Source organism: Nyctereutes procyonoides, unplaced genomic scaffold, assembly GCF_905146905.1.
Source record: "Nyctereutes procyonoides isolate TBG_1078 unplaced genomic scaffold, NYPRO_anot_genome, whole genome shotgun sequence".
Taxonomy (NCBI): domain Eukaryota; kingdom Metazoa; phylum Chordata; class Mammalia; order Carnivora; family Canidae; genus Nyctereutes; species Nyctereutes procyonoides.
This window is the reverse complement of record NW_026575135.1, coordinates 70,184,857-70,207,412: the sequence shown is the minus strand read 5'-3', so window position 1 is coordinate 70,207,412 and position 22,556 is coordinate 70,184,857. Positions and strand designations below refer to the sequence as shown.

Here is a 22,556-nt window from a genome sequence, read left to right as displayed (position 1 = left end):
GAGATTTCTCTTCATGTCCTTTGCCCATTTCATGATTGGATTGTTTCTTTGCTGTTGAGTTTAAGAAGTTCTTTATAGATCCTGGAAACTAGCCCTTTACCTGATACGTCATTTGCAAATATCTTCTCCCATTCTGTAGGTTGTCTTTTAGTTTTGTTGACTGTATCCTTTGCTGTGCAAAAGTTTCTTATCTTGATGAAGTCCTCATAAGTTCGACGCAAAGAATAGATGGGTTAATACTGTGGAACCGAGATTAGTACCAACCATAAAGCAGACAATAAATGGTGTTGCCTACCTGTTGTTTTTAATACCGCCAGGGGGCCTCTGGGGCCATCAGTATTATCAACTCCTTTGGAGAAAAGAGCAGTGTTCACATTTGAGGCCACTGAATGGCATGATATCTGAGTGGGCTAAGGTCTGGTCACTGGGGCCGTAGGGATCTGTCACCAGTCTGGACACAACCCTTGTCCCAAACACACACTTGCCCGACCACCTCAGCAGCCTGTGGCATTGGTTTTCCAAACTGCTTCAGGACCTTCCAAAAAGCAGCAGGGCTCCCCGTGGCATGATGGATGGTGGAGCCTGTGGGAACAATAAACCCCTTTTGGAATGAGCTGTATTTGCTGAGTAAGAAGCTAAGGGATTTTAATTCCCAGAGGACAACATGGCCCTTGGTGCCGGCCACGCTCGAGCAACCTGCCAGCTGGCCACCTACTCCAGGCAGCAGAGCCCCTCCAGGAGGGCCATATCCTCCAGGCCCCTCCAGAGGTGTCCCCCAATTCTGCAAGGGACACGGGGCTTCTTGAGCCCGGGCAGGAAATGAGCACAGAGAACACTCCCCTTCCCCAAATGTTGGTCTGAAACTTAGAAAACAAAATTATTTGGGGAGAAGTTTTAATGATCTGATCCCATAAGCTCACATCCAGGGACATCCTCTGCTTTCTCTACTCAACACATACTCCCACGATGGCCCCAGGGCCTCAGGCCACCACAAGGAGGCGACCAGACCCCCAGGCCCCTCCCCAAGTTCTGGGAAGAGGGTCAGATAAAGGGGCCTCCGATGCCCATGAGAAGGGCCAGGTCCGAAGCCTGCAGGAGGCTCCGGATACGCCCTGGGATGATGAGAAGAGCTTGGCCTTGATCACAACGACCGAGGAGTTCAGAAGACAAGCGCTGGAGTCACACAGACCTGGGTTTAAATCCCTGCTCTGCCGTCTCCTTGCTGTGTGATCCCAGGGACACCGCCGGCCCCTGGGCCTGCACAGTGCCAGGCTCTCAGGAGACACTCCACTGTGGACGGCCATCAGCCGCTCGGCCAACGACATTTCTGTGGTCTCCAAGAGGCCAACCTGAACTCACGGTCATGCTCCAGCCCTTGGGAGCTGAGGACCCTGAGAGCATTTCTTATTTTTTTTTTTAAGATTTTATTTATTTATTCATGAGAGAGAGGCAGAAACACAGGCAGAGGGAGAAGCAGGCTCCATGCAGGGAGCCCGATGCGGGACTTGATCCCGAGATCACGCCCTGAGCCAAAGGCTGATGCTCAACCGCTGAGCTACTGGGTACCCCTCCTTTTCCTCAGTCTTGAAGGAGAAGAGAGTGGAAAGAGATGAAAACACTTTCTAGAACTGTGTATAGACTCAATAAGATGAATTGTGCAAAAGCCTCAGCATTTAGGGGCCAGCAGGAGGGAAGAGCGTGGGGAGGGCCGAGGACTGGGTGACTCGCAGGTCACCAATCCCCACCCACTGGAGCCTGGGCAGGCTATCCCCCATGTGACCTGGCCAGGTGGGCAGGCCCAGGGCTGTAATAAGGCAGATGTTGCTGGAAGAGGGGTCCCAGGGGAGGTTGGTGCCAGTTACACTTGAGGAGACCACCACTTTGAGAGCCACATCCCCAGAGTTCAGACCTCCAGAGGAGCCTGTTGGCGCTCGGGCCCTGCTTTGGAACCCCACTGGTAAGTGGCGTGAGTTCTCTAGCCTAACCAGAGATGAGATTTTTATGAGTTAGAAACGGCCCCATGTTGTCTGGCTTCAAACGATGCTTGCGAAAACCCTCATCCTCCGCGGTTACTTACTATGCAGATGGTTGTTGTAGGCATCTATGGTCATTTTGCAGCTGGCTGGAGCCCAGGCTTGGCCTGAAACCTCAGGATTTCTTTGAGAAACCCCATGCCCAGCCCATGCGTCCTGATCTCTAAGTCTGCAGGCAGACCACGAGGAAGAACATGGAAAATCCTCAGACTGGCCTTGCATCTGGATTCCAACCCTGCCCACAAAGTCACTGGAGTGCAGCTGCTTTGTGTCAGGCTTTACCCACCCTGGGGGACACATAAGAGCCCATTTACATCAGTGCCCCCATGTTCCAAAGACCCAAAGGCCCATCCAGCCAGTTACTTATTGGGATCCCAAATAGGCCCCTCATTTGTGCAGCTGGTAGAAACGCTCCAGCCCTTCTGTTTAATGGCTCTGCACGGCACCTATAATCCTGCCACCCCTGAAATTCCACCCTTGTGGGTTGGGACCTAAGGCCCAGAGAGGTTGAGTAAACTACTCCAGGCAGACAGCCATATGAGTCATGTCTTTCTCCTCTTGCGCTGCCACCGTCTGGTTGGTGTCTGTTGTACGCAGCCACTGGAAAGACACCTCACAGATGCCACTGTGTGGGTCCCATGCGGAGGTGGGGCAGGACCTGGGCTTCATCACATGCAGATTTTCCAGCTGGAACAGCTTTTCCAACAGCATCCTTGGGCAAGACCTGCGTTCCCCCTCAAAACTTCACTTTTCCCATCTGTACATACCAGGCCAATCTAGACAAATTCCCAGATGCCTCCTAGGGCAGCCTGAATGTCTGAGTGTGTGCTGGCAGTGGGAGAGGTTTTCCCACTGGACAAAGGAAGGAAAAGGAGAAAAACAGCAAGGAGAAAGTTCTGGGGCAAACCACTGGGCCAGGGGCCTGCTTTCGCTAGTTTGCACAAAGGGTTGACCAATCGTCAGTTTGTGAGTTGTTCATGCTGCAGCCTCTAGTGTCTGGTTTGGGTTGGCCTTGGAGAGGGTTCAAGTGCATCAGGCTCATTCTCTTTTTTCTACCTAGGCCCTTTCAGTTGGGAGTCCCACCCAGCCTCATGAGCCTGCAGCCCCACAGGCCCTGGATGCCCAGGGATATCTGGGCCTTACCCCACTCCAGGCCTGCTGGAAACTTCCCCAAAGGCTCTGGGAGGCAGAGCCCGGGCAGCTGCACCCTGCCCAGGCAGCTGCTTGCCTGCTAGCACCCCTCCTCATTGGGCTTTCTGCCTAACCATGCCACCCAGGAGAACCACCAGACAAATCCATTAGTTCAGCTGCCTCAACGAAGGCAAATATCTTCATCTGGCTTGAGTTACACAGACAGAGAATTTTACAGTCATGCCCAGTAATGACCAGCAGGAAACCATGGTGTGCTCTAGCTTTCAGACCCAGGAAGAGCCTGTCTTACTCTCCCACTTGTGAGACCCCCCTCCTGCCATGTCCCCCCTCAGTCTGAGGCCCAAACGTGCTTGCTGAGGCTTGCTGAGCCAAGCATGAGCTTCTGTGGCCTGGTGAAAGCCTGGAAGCCAGTGACCTGACCAACGCACTGGGCCTTGTGAGTGAAAGTGGGCCTTTTTCCTCTTACAAGCAGAGAAGCATGATGCTCTGTGTGCCAGTGGGGTTCCTGTTCCCACACCCTCATTCTCCCTGAAAACAGATGTGCCCAGAGAGGAAAAAAAGCCTAACGCCAGGCCTGCTGCACACACCAGCTGGGAAGGAGACCAGGATGTATGTTTCAGCCACAACAGGCCCGAGATGTTGGTGAAATCCACATGGAGATGTCAAGTTGGCCAGTGACCCAGTGGTATGGGCGTGAGCAGGCCTCAACTGAGGTTACAGACCTGGAGGTCCTCTATAAGCTGCAAGTCCCTTGCCAGTGTGAGGAGCTGTTGTCTGTTATGAGAATGCCAGAATCTCAGCCATGCCAAGTCAACATGGCCCATGGGTGATTCCAGCACAAAACTCAAGGTCTGTGTCTGGTATTAAGGGAAAACAAGAGCCATGTAACTGGCATTAATTTCTGCTCTCAATATTCAGGGCTATATCACTTAGATGATCAAATGATCTTCAACAAAGGTGCCAAGGCTATATAGTCGGGAAAAGACAGTCTCTTAAACAAGTGGTGTTGGGAAAACTGAATATCTGCATGCAAAAGAATTGAAGTGGGACCCTTACCTCACGCTATAGACAAAAATTAACTCAAAAGGTTAAAAAGGCAACAAAAGCAAAAGTAGATAAAATGGACCACATCAAACTTAAAAACTTCCAACCAGCAAAGGAAACCATCAACAGAGCACAAAGACAACCTATAGAATGGGAGACGCTGTTTGCAAACCATGTGCTTGATAAGGGGTTAATATCCAGAATATGAAACTCTGTCACTCAACAATGACAAAAATCCAACTAAAAAACGGACAGTGAATAAACATTTCTCCAAAGAAGACACACATATAGACAGCCAACAGGTCTAAGAGGAGATGCTCAACATCATTAATTATTATTAAGGAAATGCAAATTAAAACGACAATGCAATATCACATCATACCCATTAGGGCAGCCTAACAAGTGTCAGTGAAGCTATGGAGAAATTGAAGCCTTCGTTGGTGGGAATGTAAAATGGTGGTATCAGCACAGAAGGCAGTACGGAGGTACCTCCAAAAAGTAAAACTAGAATTGCTGTATGATATATATCCAAAAGCATTGGAAAGAGGATTTTTTTCAAATATTTTATTTGTTTATTCATGAGAGACACAGGGAGAGAGGCAGAGACATAGGCAGAGGGAGAAGCAGGCTCCCCATGGAGAACCCGATGTAGGACTCAATCCCAGGACCCGGGGATCATGCCCTGAGCCAAAGGCAGACACTCAACCACTGAGCCACCCAGGCATCCCATGGAAAGAGGATACTGAGGCAATGGTTGTACACCCCTGTCCATCCCAGCACTGTTCACAATGGTCAAGAGGTAGAAGCGACCCAAGCATCCATCACCCGATGAGATGAATGGATGAAGAAAACGTGGTGTTTAGGAATAAACCTAACCAAAGAGGTAAAGGATCTATTACCTAAAAACTACAGAACACTTCTGAAAGAAATTGAGGAAGACACAAAGAGATGGAAAAATATTCCATGCTCATGGATTGGCAGAATTAATATTGTGAAAATGTCAATGTTACCCAGGGCAATTTACACGTTTAATGCAATCCCTATCAAAATACCATGGACTTTCTTCAGAGAGTTAGAACAAATTATTTTAAGATTTGTGTGGAGTCAGAAAAGACCCCGAATAGCCAGGGGAATTTTAAAAAAGAAAACCATATCTGGGGGCATCACAATGCCAGATTTCAGGTTGTACTACAAAGCTGCGGTCATCAAGACAGTGTGGTACTGGCACAAAAACAGACACATAGATCAATGGAACAGAATAGAGAACCCAGAAGTGGACCCTGAACTTTATGGTCAACTAATATTCGATAAAGCAGGAAAGACTATCCACTGGAAGAAAGACAGTCTCTTCAATAGATGGTGCTGGGAAAATTGGACATCCACATGCAGAAGAATGAAGCTAGACCACTCTCTTGCACCAGACACAAAGATAAACTCAAAATGGATGAAAGATCTAAATGTGAGACAAGATTCCATCAAAATCCTAGAGGAGAACACAGGCAACACCCTTTTTGAACTTGGCCACAGTAACTTCTTGCAAGATACATCCACGAAGGCAAAAGAAACAAAAGCAAAAATGAATTATTGGGACTTCATCAAGATAAGAAGCTTTTGCACAGCAAAAGAAACAGTCAACAAAACTTAAAGACAACCTACAGAATGGGAGAAGATATTTGCAAATGACCTATCAGATAAAGGGCTAGTTTCCAAGATCTATAAAGAACTTCTTAAACTCAACAGCAAAGAAACAAACAATCCAATCATGAATTGGGCAAAAGACGTGAAGAGAAATCTCACAGAGGAAGACATAGACATGGCCAACATGCACATGAGAAAATGCTCTGCATTTCTCACTTGCCATCAGGGAAATATAAATCCACAATGAGGTACCACCTCACACCAGTGAGAATGGGGAAAATTAACAAGGCAGGAAACCACAAATGTTGGAGAGGATGTGGAGAAAAGGGAACCCTCTTACACTGTTGGTGGGAATGTGAACTGGTGCAGCCACTCTGGAAAACTGTGTGGAGGTTCCTCAAAGAGTTAAAAATAGACCTGCCCTACGACCCAGCAATTGCACTGCGGGGATTTACCCCAAAGATTCAGATGCAATGAAACGCCGGGACACCTGCACCCCGATGTTTCTCGCAGCCATGTCCACAATAGCCAAACTGTGGAAGGAGCCTCGGTGTCCATCGAAAGATGAATGGATAAAGAAGATGTGGTCTATGTATACAATGGAATATTCCTCAGCCATTAGAAATGACAAATACCCACCATTTGCTTCGACGTGGATGGAACTGGAGGGTATTAAGCTGAGTGAAGTAAGTCAATTGGAAAAGGACGAACAGTATGTGGTCTCATGCATTTGGGGAATATAAAAATTAGTGAAAGGGAATAAAGGGAAAGGAGAGAAAATGAGTGAAAATATCAGTGAGGGTGACAGAACATGAGAGACTCCTAACTCTGGGAAATGAACAAGGGGTAGTGGAAGGGGAGGTGGGTGGGGGGTGGGGGTGAATGGGTGACAGGCACTGAGGGGGGCACTTGGTGGGATGAGCACTGGGTGTTATGCTATATGTTGGCAAACTGAACTCCAATTAAAAATAAATAAATAAATAAAAGCCAATTAATTAATTAATTAATTAATTAATTAAAGCCTTTGAAAGCTTAAAAAAAAAGAAAACATGGTGTATGCATACGGTGGAATATTATTCAGCCTTAAAAAGAAGGAAGTTGGGGATCCCTGAGTGGCGCAGCGGTTTGGCGCCTGCCTTTGGCCCAGGGCGCGATCCTGGAGACCCGGGATCGAATCCCACGTCGGGCTCCCGGTGCATGGAGCCTGCTTCTCCCTCTGCCTGTGTCTCTGCCTCTCTCTCTCTCTCACTATCATAAATAAATAAATTAATTAATTAAGAAAAAAAAGAAGGAAGTTGTCACTTGCTACCACATGGATGAACTTTGAGGACATTATACAATGTGACATAAGCCAGTCACAAAAAAATGCTGTATGATTGCCCCTAAATGAGATGCCTAGAATAAGCAAACTCTTAGAAACAAAATAAGAGTGGTGGTTGCCAGGGGCTGGAAGATAGGGAAAGGGGAGTTGTTACACAGATAGAGTTTCAAATCTTCCAGAATGAAAAGGTTCTAGAGCTCTGTTTGCACAACATGTGTACAGTTAACACTTCTGTACTGTTCACTTAAAAATGGCTAAGATGGAGGCCCCTGGGTGGCTTAGTGGTTGACCTTCTGCCTTTGGCTCAGGGTCCTGGGATCAAGTCCCACATCAGGCTCCCTACATGGAGCCTGCTTCTCCCTCTGCCTATGTCTCTGCTCTCTCTGTGTGTCTCTCATGAATAAAAAAATAAAATCTTAAAAAAGCAAATCTGTGGACACAGGACATCGCACATTGGTGTGGGTTTTAAGTGCCATAAAACATGAGCAATTCATCAGCTGCTCCCCCCTGGGCTCTGGGGGAGGGAGGTACGGAAAGTTCCAGGTGGTGGAGGAGGGACAGGCAGTGGACAAGACAGTGCCTCTTGTTCCCGAGTTCGGGTATTTGGAAGGCCACGACATGTCTCTGTGTGGCCAGCAGGGACACAGAGCTGGGTGGGCTGCACTCAAATCCCCTGGCTTCCCTTCTCAACCGGTGTCTTGTTCTCCTGCCCAGGCCCTCCCGGACGGCGTGGCAAGGCTGGAAGAAGAGGCGACCCTGGTGAGTCCTTGGTTTTCTTGATTTCCAAACCCAGGCCTGCAAGTCCGCCCTTGGCCTGACACCCGGCCGCAGGTGCCAGTACCTGTTCCTCCTCGTAACTTGGGATGCTTGGACCCCGGGGCCGGGCCTTCCTCTCCCTCACAGCTGGCCACTGTCCCCTAAGCCCCAGTGTCCAATACTGTCTACCTTGGCTTCTCCGCATCTGTGCTTCCAGTCCCTCTGCGCCCTTGGCCACTCCCAAAGGTCACTGTCAGCCCCTGCAACATCCTCTTCCCTTTGTGGGAGCTAGTGATGGTTCCACCAGCCCCTGTCTCTACCAGGGGTCCCTCCGTACAATGAATTGGCCTGCTGGGTGCATCCCCTGCCCTTCCCAGACCTGGACTGTCCTTCCCCAGGCACAGTCCCAGGAGGGGACTCCTCCACTGTCCTGACACTCGGCCCGCAGACTCACCTATACTTGCCGCCCCCTCCCTTCTGCCACCTTCATTCCACCCAAAATGCACTCACCCTGCACACCCCCTACCCTGTGGCCGTGAAGCTTCTAGACCTACCTGGTGCCCACCCCTGCTCCACACCTTCAGCTTCCATCATCCCAGGCCTCTGGTCCCTCCACAGCCTTGCCACCGACATCAGTTTGCCCAGAGGCCCTCTGACCTCCCATGGCCATGCTGGCAGACGCTGTGCCCCTGTGCCATCTCTTCCTTGACCCTGACTGTCGGCCCTGCCCCCGTGTTCCTGGCTCAGCTCCAGTCTGTTTGCTCCCGCATCTCCCACCCCTCCCTCTCCACCTGTTCCCTGGGACCCTACCTGACTCTCAAATAAGCCTGCCTGTGGCCCTTTTCTGTCCTCTCTGCCACCCTGTGGCTCCAGCTCCCCCATGATATTGATGACACCAAGTCATCTCTGGGCCGGGGGGCTGAATGTTGCCCACCCCAAACCCAGCACCTGCCACCCTACATGCTCTTCTCAGGCTCCCCATCATCTCAGGGAGACTTCTGGCCTCCGCCTCCCCATGCAGACTCTAGGGGAGTCCTTGACCCCACAATGTCTCCCCCTCCAATCTTACCTGGGGGTCAGGGCCTCCCACCCCGAGCCTGCCCACGATATCTCCTCCTCTACCCAGAGTCTCTGTCCAAGTTCATTACTATTTGTCCTTACATCTAGTTCAGGCATCTCCTCCAAAAAGCCTCCTCTGACCCAGCTGGCTAGGGGCTCCCACCCTGAGTCTTCGGCACCCAGTGCAGAGCCCAGCACCCAGCAAGCTCAGGGGAAGCACGTCCACACGACAGAGAAGGAATGAATGCACACATGCTCAGCTCCTAAGCAGCTTCACCAGGAGAGCGTAGTAGCTGATGCCAGAGGAGCCCAGCCCCTATGGGACCCCAGGCAGATTGTAACCCAGGGGGCAACAGGGGAGCACATTCTCTCTGGACCTCAGAGTCTTCTCCCTGGCACCAGCATGGGCTTCCCACTCCTGTACCACTGCCTGCTTGCCCTATCTAATTCCTTAGGTAGAGGACTTCAAGATAAACGCCCTAGAATTCACTGCTAGGAAACACTCTTCATGGATCTCTGCACACTTTGACTTCCAGAGCTGAGGCTGTTTTGTGTTTGGTTGCTAGAACTTCTCTTTACTCTGGGTTTTGTGTGTAATCCCGCCGCCACACACACACACACACACACACACACACCAGCTTTCCACAACACACTTCATGACTCACCTCTCTTTCCTACTCTTGTAAAAGGTTTCGTTGCATTTTATTGTAGCTTCTGATGTCCTTTAGGAAAGGAAATGAGGACTACATGGTGACTTGTTTTAGGACAAAGTATAATATTACCCAGTTTACTCAAAAATCCATTTGAATTAGGACTCCAGTTTAAAACAATCTAAAAGTCAGGGACACCTGGGTGGCTCAGTGGTTGAGCATCTGCAGTCAGCTCAGGGCGTGATCCGAGGTCCTGGGATCAAGTCCCACATTGGACTCCCCGCAGGGAGCCTGCTTCTCTCTCTGCCTATGTCTCTGCCTCTCTCTTTGTGTCTCTCATGCATAAATAAATAAAAACTTTAAAAAAAAACATCTGAAAGTCAAAGAAAGACAAGGATTTGTTGGGCCTCTGTGCTGGGTCTTCTGAAGGCCTTCATCTCATGTGACCCTCACAGAGCCATGGAAAAGATAAGAATGTGTTATCATCCCCAATTTGCAGATAAGGAAACTGAGGCTCCAAGTGGATAAGTGTCTTGTGTGAGGTCAGCAGCTGGCCAAGGGATGGGCAGCACCTCCTTCCTGCCCTTTCCCACACAGGGTCCTAATTCTCTGCCTTTCGGGGAATGGTGTGAGCAGCACAGAGCAGATGTCCCTCTCGGATTAGCTTTGGCTGGGCCTCCTGTTTATTTCCAGATAGTTTCATATCCACGCACATCCTGACTTTGGTGTCTTCCCTTGTACAAACCAGGCAGAGAAGGGCTCTTTTTGTCTGGTGGACCGATATCTGGCCGAGATGCCTTCCTGCTACAGCTGCCGCCACGGACCTACAGACAGAGCTGACCCAGGCCGAGAGAGTCTTTGCCTAGAAATGCCTCCAGAACCCTACAGTGTTTATGCACCTCCATCATAATGGAATAGATTTCTTATCTCCCCCATTTCTCAGCCCCAGAAGCCCAACACTACTCTTGCACTCTGGGGTCCTCTTTCTAGGGACCTTGGGCAGGATGCTTTTTCCATCCAGACGCTCTTTTCCCCATGACCATCCACTCTCCCCATCTCCCCCATCCCCAGATATCTGCCTCTGTCCCAGCACCTCTGTGCCTGGTTGTGGTGGTCTGCTCTGCACACTTGTCCTTCTCTCTCTCTCTTTTTAAGATTTTATTTATTTTTTCATGAGAGAGAGACAGACAGAGACACAGGCAGAGGGAGAAGTAGGCTCCATGCAGGGAGCCCAATGTGGGACTCAATCGCAGAACCCGGGGACCAGGGCCTGAGCTGAAGGTAGATGCTCAACCACTGAGCCACCCAGGCATACCAGGGGCTCCTTGGAGCCGGGACTGGACCCTTAGGCACTCAGGAGATGGTCAGTAAATGCTTGTTGACAGGAAGGAATGAGGAAAGGGAGGAAGAAGAGGGAAAGAGGGATTGGTGGACAAATGATGGATAAAAGGTTAGGAGCCAGGAAGACACAAGGAAGCAGTCAAATGCTGCTTGGCTAGTGCCCATGCTAAACCTGCAGAGACAAATGGAGGCGCTCCCCTGGTCTCTGCAGCTGTGTACCTTAGGTCAACAGTCTTGGTACTAGGGTTCTGTTATTGTTGTTGTTGCTTTAAATAGATCTGTGTCTTTATTAGTGGCAGTATACACTTGAAAGTACATCTAAGTACAAAACAGATGTATTCACTCTACTCATGATGCTTCCTTTCCATTTGGATTTGAGGACCGTCAATTACTCCACATGCACTCCCAGGAGTTTGTGACCCCTAGGGTAGGAAACCATTCTGTGAGTTCCACTGAAAAATTCTATATTTTTTTAAAGATTTCATTTGTCTATTCATGAGAGACACAGAGAGAGAGGCAGAGACATAGGCAGAGGGAGAAGCAGGCTCCCTGGGGGGAGCCCAATGCAGAACTCGATCCCAGATCCCGGGATCACGCCCTGAGCCGAAGGCAGATGCCCAACCACTGAGCCACCCAGGGGTCCCTCACTGAAAAATTCTAAAACAGTAGCCATATAGTTTGTAAATGATTGTTAGAAGATAATCATTTATATTTTGTGTTCTGATTCATACAACAATGTTCTCTTCATTTGTTCAGTAGCCCATGGAGACCACTTGGCCTGGTTTTGCCGTTCACTTTCTGCCCTGGTCCTTGGAGGGGTTTTTAGATCTCAGAGTTCCAAAAGTTTCTGTGGCTTAAGAACTAGTACTTTAAAGGATAGTTACCTATCAGCTCTACTACAGTCATGCAGGTCCATCTTACCATGTTTGTGCTAGGATTTTTAATCTACCCTGACCCCAAGAAACCTTTTCTAAAAATCCAGTGGAAGAAGCACTTCTGGAATAGTAGAGCAAGGACCTCTGAAAATCGGCTTCTCCATAAAACGCAGCAAGAACACTAGGGGGGAGGGGCACCTGGGTGGCTCAGTGGTTGAGCATCTGCCTTCAGCTCAGGACATGATCCCAGGGTCCTGGGATCAAGTCTCACATTGGGCTCCCGATAGGGAGCCTGCTTCTCCTTCTTCCTGTGTCTCTGCCTCTCTCTATGTCTCTCATGAATTTATTTATTTAAATAAAATCTTAAAAAAAAATAACACTAATGGGGAAAAACGACCTTTTCAGAACCCCGGAAATTAATGTCTGGTAACAACCAAAGAAATATTTATTCAAGACAAGTACCTTGCTAAGAACAGTGAGGTTTGTAGCATTTAACTTGTCCATTTCTCAGCTCCATGGTAGCCTTAAAAACCATCAATCTCATAAACACAGTCCCTGCAAAAAGTAGCACTCACTGAAGGAAGCAAAACAATTTGAAGCTCCCCAAATGCTCCTTCCCAGAGAACTGTCACTATCTGTCAACTTCCAAGAAGAGTCCATACATAGGATTTGTATTTATTTGACCTGATGCAGAGCTCACTCACTGGGAAAAGCTCTATGCCAGAATGCTTGCCAAAAACACTCAGTAGAAAGTGTTTAACATTGCAGCTGCCTAAGGTAGCAACATCAATTGGAACAAGCAAGAAGCTGACCAAATGGTCCAGCATATTCCTGAGAGTCTAGAAGGCATATGCATGTGTAAAGCTGTGTACATGTCCACAGCAGACCTGAAAGAGCCCCAATTTCTCACTTCTGGCTGACCTTGAGGCCCTGCTCAAGCAGGAAGTGAAGGAAAAGGCAGAATTACAAGCTGGCAGAGCATTGAAGCTGTGTTCCAACAGACACAAAGAGCCCCTTGGCACAGAATGGAGGCTGTACTAGACTAAGGCATTAAAGGAAACCTCTGTCTAAGCTGACCATGAAGCTAACCAAGAGAGAATTCAGAAGCTGCACATAACAAAGAGTATATGCTTGGGAGAATTAGTCCAAGGAAGACCCCTAAGCAAACAAAGAGCAACAACAAACTGCACCAAAAAATCCTGGAAAGGAGAGTGGATGGCTGATTTCCAGAGTAGCCACATTAAAGTATTTTAAATGCAGTGTTTAACAAAAATATATATATATATATATATATATATATATATATATATATATATATGAGATACACAAAGATACAAGAAACTATGCCAATGAAAAAGGGGAAAAAAACCCACCCCAGTCAATAAAAACTGTGCAGAAGCCCAAATAGACTTACTAGACAAAGATTTTATTTATTTTTTTAAAGAGTTTATTTACAGAAATCCCTGGGTGGCTCAGCGGTTTAGCACCTTGCTTTCATCCCAGGACATGATCCTGGAGTCCCAGTATCAAGTCCCACATCGGGCTCCCTGCATGGAACCTGCTTCTCCCTCTGCCTGTGTCTCTGCCTCTGTGTGTGTGTGTGTGTGTGTGTGTGTCTTTCATAAATAAATAAATGAAATCTTAAAAAAAAAAAAGACTTTATTTACTTATTTGAGAGAGAGAGAGAATGTGAGCAGGAGGAGGGGCAGAGAAAGAGGGACAAGCAAACTCCATGCTGAGCGCAGAGCCAGATGCAGGGCTCAATCTCACAACCCTGAAATCATGACCTGAGCTAAAATCAAGAGATGAGCACTCAACCAACTGAACCACCCAGGTGCCCCTAGACAAAAATTTTATGTTGACTGTTATAAATTATGTTTCAAGAACTAAAGGAAACCAAGTCTAAAGAATTAAAGGAAAGCAGAAGAATTATATACCACCAAATGGAGACTATCACGAGAGAGATAAAAAGTATTAAAAAAAATAGAAATTCTGAAGCTGTAAATTACAATAACTGAAATGAAAAATTCACTGTAGAGGTTCAACAGTAGATTTGGGCTGGCAGAAGAAAGAATCAGCAAACTTGAAGATAGATCAGCTGAGATGATCCTGTCTAAGAAAGACAAAAGAGAATGAAGAAAAATGAACAGAGTCTCAGACACCTGCCTGTAGGACAATATCAAGTGTGCCAACATACATGCAATGGAGGCCTTAGAAGGAAAGAAGAGAGAAAAGGGGCAGAAGAACTATATAAAGAAGAACTAGTGGCCAAAACCTTCCCAGCTATAAACAAAAATATTATTCTACACATACAGGAAGTTTAACAAACTCCAAGTAGGAAAAACTCAAAGAGATCCACACCTAATCACCTCGTAGCCACATGGCCAAAAGCAAAAAATGAAGAGAGAATCTTGAAAGGAGCAAGAGAATAATGACTCATCACAGAAAAGGAATCTTGAATAAGATTCTTCTTGAAAAGAAATCAGCTATTAATGAAAGGGAAAAAAAACTGTTAAGAGAAAATCTACAGCAAAAGTATACTTCAAAAGTGAAAGAAATTAAAACATGCCAAGATAAGCAAAAAAAAAAAGAAGGAATTTATTTCTATCAACCTATCCTACAGGTAATATTAAAAAGATTCCTTCAATTTGAAGCCAAAGGACACCAAATAGTAATTTGTGTTTTTAAAAATATTTATTTATTTTAGAGAGTAGGGTGCAAGCAAGGGGAAGAAGCAGAGGGAGAGGAAGATAATCAGACTCCCCACTGAGCCCAAAGCCTGATCCGGGCTTCATCCCAGGACCCTGAGACCATTACCTGAGCTGAAACCAGGAGTCAGATGCTTAACCAACTACACCACACAGGCACCCCTAGACAGTAATTTATACCCACATAACAGAAGTGGTGCCTGGGGGGCTCCGTACATTAAGCGTCTAACTCTTGGTTTCAGCTCAGATCATGATCTTAGGGTCCTGCCTGGGATCAAGCCCCGTGTTGGGCTCCTTGCTCAGCCGGGAGCCCACTTGCCCCTCTTCCTCTGCCCCTCTCCCCACCTCTCTCTATCTCTCTCTGTCTCTCTCAAATAAATAAATTAGTAAAAGCTTTAAAAATAAAAATAAATAGGGCAGCCCGGGTGGCCTAGCGGTTTAGCGCCACCTTCAGCCCAGGGCCTGATCCTGGAGAACTGGGATCCAGTCCCATGTCAGGCTTCCTGCATGGAGCCTGCTTCTCCCTCTGCCTGTATCTCTGCCTTTCTCTCCCTCCCTCTCTCTCTCTCTCTCTCTCTTTCTCTCTCTGTCTCTCATGAATAAATAAATAAAATCTTTAAAAATATAAAAATTAAAAATTAAAAATAAATAAAAACAAATCCACATACAGCAATAAAGAGGTAGCTACACAGTAAATATGAAAGACAATGTAAATATATTCTTATTTGTTACTCTTTTCTCTCTTCTGATTTAAAAACCAGTTGTGTAGAGCAATAACAATAAAACTGTGTTGATGGGCTTAAGATGTATAAAATAGTAATTTCCTAAAAGTACAACCAAAAGTACAAAGAAGGAAATAACTAACACAGCTATATTGGAGCAATGTATTTGTTTACAACAGAAAGCAAATTGTTATTCATCCAGGCCACATTATTTATTAAGATGGTAATTATAAACTCCAAGACAACCACTAAAACAATTATTCCAAAAGTATGGCAAGAGAAACAAGGGAATTAAAATGGTACACTAAAAAATATCTATTTAACAAAAAAGAAGCAATAATGGGTAATAGAGGAAGAAAAAAGACATAAAACACAGAGAAATTAAATAGCAAATTGGCATGCATAAATCCTGTCTTCTGAGCAATTACATTAAATGTAAATGGATTTTAAAAACCCAAATACCTGGGGATCCCTGGGTGGCTCAGCGGTTTAGTGCCTGCCTTCGGCCCAGGGTGTGATCCTGGAGTCCTGGGATCGAGTCTCACATCAGGCTTCCTGCATGGAGCCTACTTCTCTCTCTCTGCCTGTGTCTCTGCCTCTCTCTCTCTCTCTCTCTCTCTCTCTCCCTCTCATGAATAAATAAATAAAAATCTTAAAAAAATAATAAAGTTGGGGATCCCTGGATGGCTCAGTGGTTTAGCACTGCCTTCAGCCCAGGGCATGGCCCTGGAATCTTGGGATTGAGTCCCACATCAGGCTCCCCGCATGGAGCCTGCTTCTCCCTCTACCTGTGTTGTGTCTCTGCCACTCTCTCTCTCTCTCTCTCTCTCTCTCTCTCTCTCTGAATGAATAAATAAATAAAATCTTTAAAAAAAATAAAGTTTCTTTAAAAGAAAAAACCCAAATACCTGAAGAAATCCTGAGAAAGAACAAAGCCAGTCATTCCACTTCCTGGTTTCAAACCATAATATAAAACTATAGTAATCAAAACAACATGGTACTGGTTTAAAAACAGACACCTTTAAGCACAATGAAACAGAAACAGGAGTCCAGACATAACCTACCAACAAAGCACAAAGGTTCCAATTTCTTCACCTCCTTACTAACACTTGTTTTCTTATAACAGCCATTCTATCTAACAGATGTGAGGTGATGTCTCATTGTAGTCTCGATTTGCATTGCCTTCTTGATTATGATGTTGAGTGCCTTTTGGATCACACTACTTAGTTATTTATTTGCTTATGTATATAAGGAATCCACAGAAGGGTGCCTGGGTGACTCAGTCAGTTGAATGGCCAACTCTTGATTTCAGCTCAGATCATGATCTCAGGGTCCTGGGATCGAGTTCTGTGTCAGGCTCCGTGCTGGCTGTGGAGCCTACTCAAAACAACAACAACAACAAATCCAATGTGTTTATTTTCCACTCGGGCTTCTCATCAGTTCCCACTGCCTGACCTGCATAGTATGTGAACAGGGTAATTGCCAGAGTCAACCTCTATGCCTGGGCTGGCCTGCCTAACCTTGAATCCCAGGGAGGCACCCTTTTCAGTGACAGTGCTGCCACAGCCAAAATTCTGGAGGTCTTTCCGAGGCACCATCTCAACACACTTCAGAGCGACTGTTAAGTTAGGATCTGTCCTGCAACTTGAATCCAAACCACAGAAAACTACCATCTATGTTTCTAAGATGCACGATCCAAGGGGTGTGCATTTGCATGTTCGTGTTGTCTGGGGGGGAGGGGCATGCATGCCAGAGAGAGAATGAGAGAAAGAGAGAATGCTATCATTCTAGATTCTCTGCCACTGTTTTTTGGTGCCTCTTCTCTGCCACTGCTGTCTGGGGCACTTCACACAGGTGCAGTGTGTCACTCAATCTTTGTAACAGTTCAGAGAGGCAGGGATGGTTACTACCCCTTAAACTCAGAGGAGCAGACTTAGCCTCAGAGAGAAGAGGCACCTGCCCAAGAGCTAGAGCTCCTCAGCTGGAGAGCCAAGCTTTCTGTCCTCCCTGATAATACTGGCCAAATTAAATCCGGGCCAGAGACCCGAGCTAAGTGCCAGCTCTCGGACTCATTACTGGCTCTGCATTTGCCAATCTGTAGGCCTCATTTCATCTACCCACAAACTCAGTTTAAAAGCCCTTGGCCCAGTCAGCTATGTCAGAGAAAGTCCCAGAGAAGCCTGGCTGGAGATCTCTATCTTCATGGTGGGCTGGGTTTTCAAGGCTCAGGACTTACCCTGAGCAGGATGAGTGGGGAGAGGCAGAGGGCTGGGTCAGAGCGGGACTCAGGAGTCCAGGCACAACACAGAGGACCAGGGGCAGGCTGTCCACAGGGACCATGGCCCCAGCAGCCTCAGGCATCTCAAGATCATCCCCCCTTTCCCCACCCTGCCCCCGTGTGTGGGCTGGACACCTGCCAGGCAGTAGGAAATATTCTTCCCAGTTCACTTTTCCAGGAATATACCCTTTGGGAAACAGCCAAGAAATGTCTCTTCCCCAGAGGGACTAAGAGAGGCTGGTTTGGGAAACCCCTTAGGACCACATCAATTCTGTTTAAAGAGACCATGGGATCAGTGAACCCTTTATTCTGACCCATTTTATTGAGTTCCCAAGTCATCTGGCTCTTATTTCATTGCTCCCACATGCCGACGGCAAAGTCAACAGATCCAGGCAATGCCTGGAACACATGTCTGAAAGCTATGTGCAGAACGAGGCCGGGCCATGGGGGAACGTGGTCATTGGGAGGCCCCGCAGCCAGCTTCACTTTCTAAGCAGCGACCCCTGGGAGGCCTGAGCCAAGCCCTCAGCCCAGTCCATAACTCATGGCTGCTCAGCTACCTGCAGGTCAAAGGGTCCATCTCCAGGGGTCACAGGAGCCACAGCCCAAACCCTGTGCCATGAGGCTGGGTGCCCAGGGCTTGGAAGTGGTAACCACCTGCCAGGCAGCTCCACATGCCTGCCCATCTGGTCTCCCTGATCCACTAAGTGCTGCGCCTGCCAGGCCCTTTACAAGGCAGCAGAGAGACAGCATGAAGCCAGGCAGCTGGGGTCCCAGCACTCAGAGAGCCGCCTCACTGGTGAGGCTGGCAGAAGATAAACCACACACAGACCAGTGGGGTTAATAATTAAAGGTCGTCAGGGTGCCTGGGTGGCTCAGTGGTTGAATGTCTGTCTGCCGGCTCAGGGCACCATCCCAGGGTTCTGGGATTGAGTCCTGTATCGGGCTCCCCAAAAAGTCAGCCAAAGCAAGGAGCCTGCTTCTCCCTCTGCTTATGTCTGTGTGTGTGTCTCTCTGTGTGTGTCCCTCATGAATAAGTAAATAAAATCTGTAAAAAATAATAATAATTAAAGATCATGATAAGTAGTTGGAAGGTAAATAGCAGGGAGGGCAGAGGAGGAAAAGCCGCAGCCTGCCGACCACGGGGACAGGGTGGATGTGAATGTTCTGAGGCCAAGGGCACCCACAGGCCACACCAGAGAGCTATGCAAGGGAATTTGGGTGTTACCCCGCGTGCCATGGGAAGCCCTGGGAAGGGCTGGGCATTTTCAAGAGGCCTCACTGGTTGGTGGGTTGGGGTGCCCAGAGGTAGTCAGTTAGGAGACTGTGAAGCAGTGGTGGCTTGGTGGTCTGGTGCCAGCAGGGCCTGAGAGAAGTGGTGGCTGGTGTGCTCTGAAGGCTCTCAGATGGGCTAGATGTGAGCTGTCCCACCAGCAATGGGATCACTCTCCAGCTCTGGCCACCCCTCTGGAGACATGGATCTGGGGCCCCAGGAGACTGCCTCCAGCCTGGGCTGCCCTCTCCCCAGCTTGGTGACCTCAGACATGCCACACGCCCTCCCAGGCACTGCAGGGAAGCCCAGTCAACATCGGAGTTCTTGCTGCCAGAGTGTATCCTCTCCACCCTTCTTTGTGAGGCTCAGAATCAGACAGTCTGGGTTCTGCCCAGATCAGAGCAGGATGTGACTCTGGGCACCGTAACCTTTCTGAGCCTGTGTTCTCATCTATAACCTGTGCCCGGTGAAGAGGTGAGGATGCAGCAGGGATTAAATGAGATGTTTGGGAAAAACCTTGCAGTTGCCAGCGTGCACAAGGATGAGTGAGTGATGGCTACTCTTACAGCTCCTGCTCCCACCAGGTCCCTGGGCTGCCTACTCAGGGCTTCAGGCATTCACAATGATAATCCCAGTCTGAGCTTTCTTTTTCTTCTTCTTTAAAGATTTATTTATTTATTTGAGAGGAAGAGAGAGAGATTGAGCATAAGCAGGAGGGGCAGAGGGAGACAATCTCAAGCAGACTCTACACTGAGCACAGAGCCCGACATGGGGCTCGGTCTCCCGACCCTGAGATCAGAATCTGAGCTGAAACCAAGAGTTGGATGCTCAGCTGACTGAGCATCCCACCCCCCTCTGCACCCCCCAGTCTGAGCTTCCTTGGAGGGAATTTAGAGAGATGTGTGAGAAAAGTCAGACAAAGCTAGAGGACCAGACAAAAACACAGACCTCGCTACAGCCAATTTTTCATTAAAGCTTATTGCCTTTTCGGACTTGTGTCAGAAGCCACATGCGTGTATCCAGTGACATCAAAGAACCCAGTGGTGAAAAGTCAGTCTCTTCCCACAACATCGGTTCTCCCACTGTTCGGTTCCCCTCCTCAGAGGCAATCTGATGACCACTTTCTGTGTCCACACCCAGAGATGTACCAGGATTATCCAAACAAAAGCCTATCAGGTTTTTTTTTCCTTAACTAAAATGGACAAATAAAGAGTAATAGACTGTTCCATACATTTTAAAAATGTAGCAATTTGCCTTGGAGCTTGTTCTGCATTAGAGCTTATAGAATCACCTTAGTTTTTTCCCAGCTGCATGGTATTCCATCTAAAGTTGAAACATATCATCCTTTTTTTTTAAGATTTTATTTATTCATTCATGAGAGACGCAGAGACACAGGCAGAGGGAAAAGCAGGCTCCCTGCAGGGATCCCAACGTGGGACTCGATCCCAGGACCCCGGGATCACGCCCTGAGCCGAAGGCAGGCAGGCACCCCAACCACTGAGCCACCCAGGCATCCCCGTACCATCCTTTCTTTTACACAGTTCCATTGCCCTGTTTCTAATTTTTGGCCATCACAAATATTTGTGCTATGAATATTTTTTATGTACCTGTCCTTTTATGTTTATGCTAACACATCTACAGAATACATTTCTAGGAGGATCATTGTTGTGACAATCGGCACATACATATCAAGCCCTACTTAATGTGGCCAAATGGGTATCTGCTGTGATGATCGTTTTAACGGTCATTCATTCCTTGTATTGTAAATGAAGAATCGCTTCTGTTTCATATACTTAGAGATTACTTATATTTTCTGCAAACTCTCCATGTCTTTTGACTATTTCTTCTCTTACGTTGTTGATGTGTTTAGGGCTGATTTGTGGGAGCATTTTTACATTAAGGTGTATCTGCCTCTGTGACATGAGTCAGAAATATTTTTCCCACTTGTGCTTTTGACTTTGCTTATGGTGCTTTGTAGGCATTTGGGGTTTTACCTGGTTGAATCAGACTTTAACTTTATGGCTTCTGGATTATGAACTGTCATTGGAAAAGGCTTCCCATCTGCAGTTAGAAAGGACCTTTCCTCTGGGATTTTTTTTAATTGAAATGGGGGCACCTGAATGGCTTAGTGGCTGAGCACCTGCCTTTGGCTCAGGTCGTGATCCTGGGGTCCTGGGATAGAGTCCCCCATTGGGCTTCCCGCAGGGAGCCTGCTTCTCCCTTTGCCTGTGTCTCTGCCTGTCTCTGTGTCTCTCATGAATAAACAAATAAAATCTTTAAAGTATAATCGACACGCTGTTACATTAGTTTCAGGTGTACAACACAGTGATTCAACTTCTCTATAGGTTGTGCTGTGCTCTGTCACCATACATTATTGCAATACCATTGACTCTATTCCCTATGCTGTGCTTTTCACACCCGTGACTTATTCATTCCATAACCGGAAGCCTGGATCTCCCCCTCCCCTTCACCCATTTTGCTCATCTTCCCCCTTCCCTCTGGCCACCACCAGTTTGTTCTCTGAATTTATGGGTCTGTTTTCCTCTAGGATTTTCATGATTTTTTTTAAAACATGTAAGTCTTTGATCCATCTGGAATTTATCCTGGCTCATGCTCAAACGCGGATCCAACTTCACTTTGTCCCCATAGCCACCAGTCTGCCCAGGACCCTCTAGTAACACCGCCTCTCTTCCCACAGGCGGTTTGAGGGGCTCAGGTAAAGAGTCAGGGACAGATGACAGCATGGAAGTGGTATAGGATTGGGGGCCTTTGTCCTAAGAACAATGGGAAAATGAGGGGATGGGGGTATCATGATCAGATCTGCATCTTGAAAACACAGACCCTGGCCACCAGAGGAGAGATTGGAGGAGTGTTAAGTCAGCCCTGGCCCTGGCACATCCCCCTCATTGCTCATGGGTTTGAGCTCCTGGGTCTGTGGCCCTCCTACCAACACTCTTTCTGGGTGGATTGCTGGGGATCTTTTTTTTTTTTAAGATTTTATTTATTTATTCATGATAGACACACACAGAGAGAGAGAGAGAGAGGCAGAGACATAGACAGAGGGAGAAGCAGGCTCCATGCAGGGAGCCCGACATGGGACTCGATCCCAGGACTCCAGGATCATGCCCTGAGCCAAAGCAGATGCTCAACCACTGAGCCACCCAGGCATCCCGATCCCTGGGGATCTTGATTTGCACACAGAAGCCCCTCACCTGGGATCCCTGGGTGGCGCAGCGGTTTGGTGCCTGCCTTTGGCCCAGGGTGCGATCCTGGAGACCCGGGATCGAATCCCACATCAGGCTCCCGGTGCATGGAGCCTGCTTCTCCCTCTGCCTGTGTCTCTGCCTCTCTCTCTCTCTCTCTCTCTCTCTCTCTCTCTCTCTCTCTCTGTGTGTGTGTGTGTGTGACTATCATAAATAAAAAAAAAAAAAAAAAGAAGCCCCTCACCCACCCAGGCCTCCTCAAGTGAGCTGGGCCTCCAGCTGACCTCCCCTCCATGGTATTAATTGATGCCTCATCATCACCAGTAAATGCAGCATCCATGGCACCCCAATTCACACAGTTCACCCCAGCCCACCGCCTCCTTCTCTGACCCTTATGTTCCTTCCATCTCATCCATCTTTCAACCCACAGATCCCACCACCTCGCCCCAAAGCACCTGCTCTGTGTCTTTGCTCACCTTTGCAGCTAAACTGCTTGAAAGCTC

At 47.7% G+C, this 22,556-nt stretch overlaps 1 protein-coding gene across 1 annotated transcript in view; it reads left to right on the top strand.

Annotated features, from left to right (window-relative positions):
- Window positions 1–22,556, top strand: part of COL23A1 (collagen type XXIII alpha 1 chain) — a 322,912-nt gene that overhangs the window by 248,207 nt on the left and 52,149 nt on the right. The window contains exon 3 of the mRNA XM_055302599.1: window positions 7,903–7,947. Within this exon, the coding sequence (XP_055158574.1) occupies window positions 7,903–7,947 (45 nt within the window). The remainder of the gene's footprint in view (window positions 1–7,902; window positions 7,948–22,556) is intronic.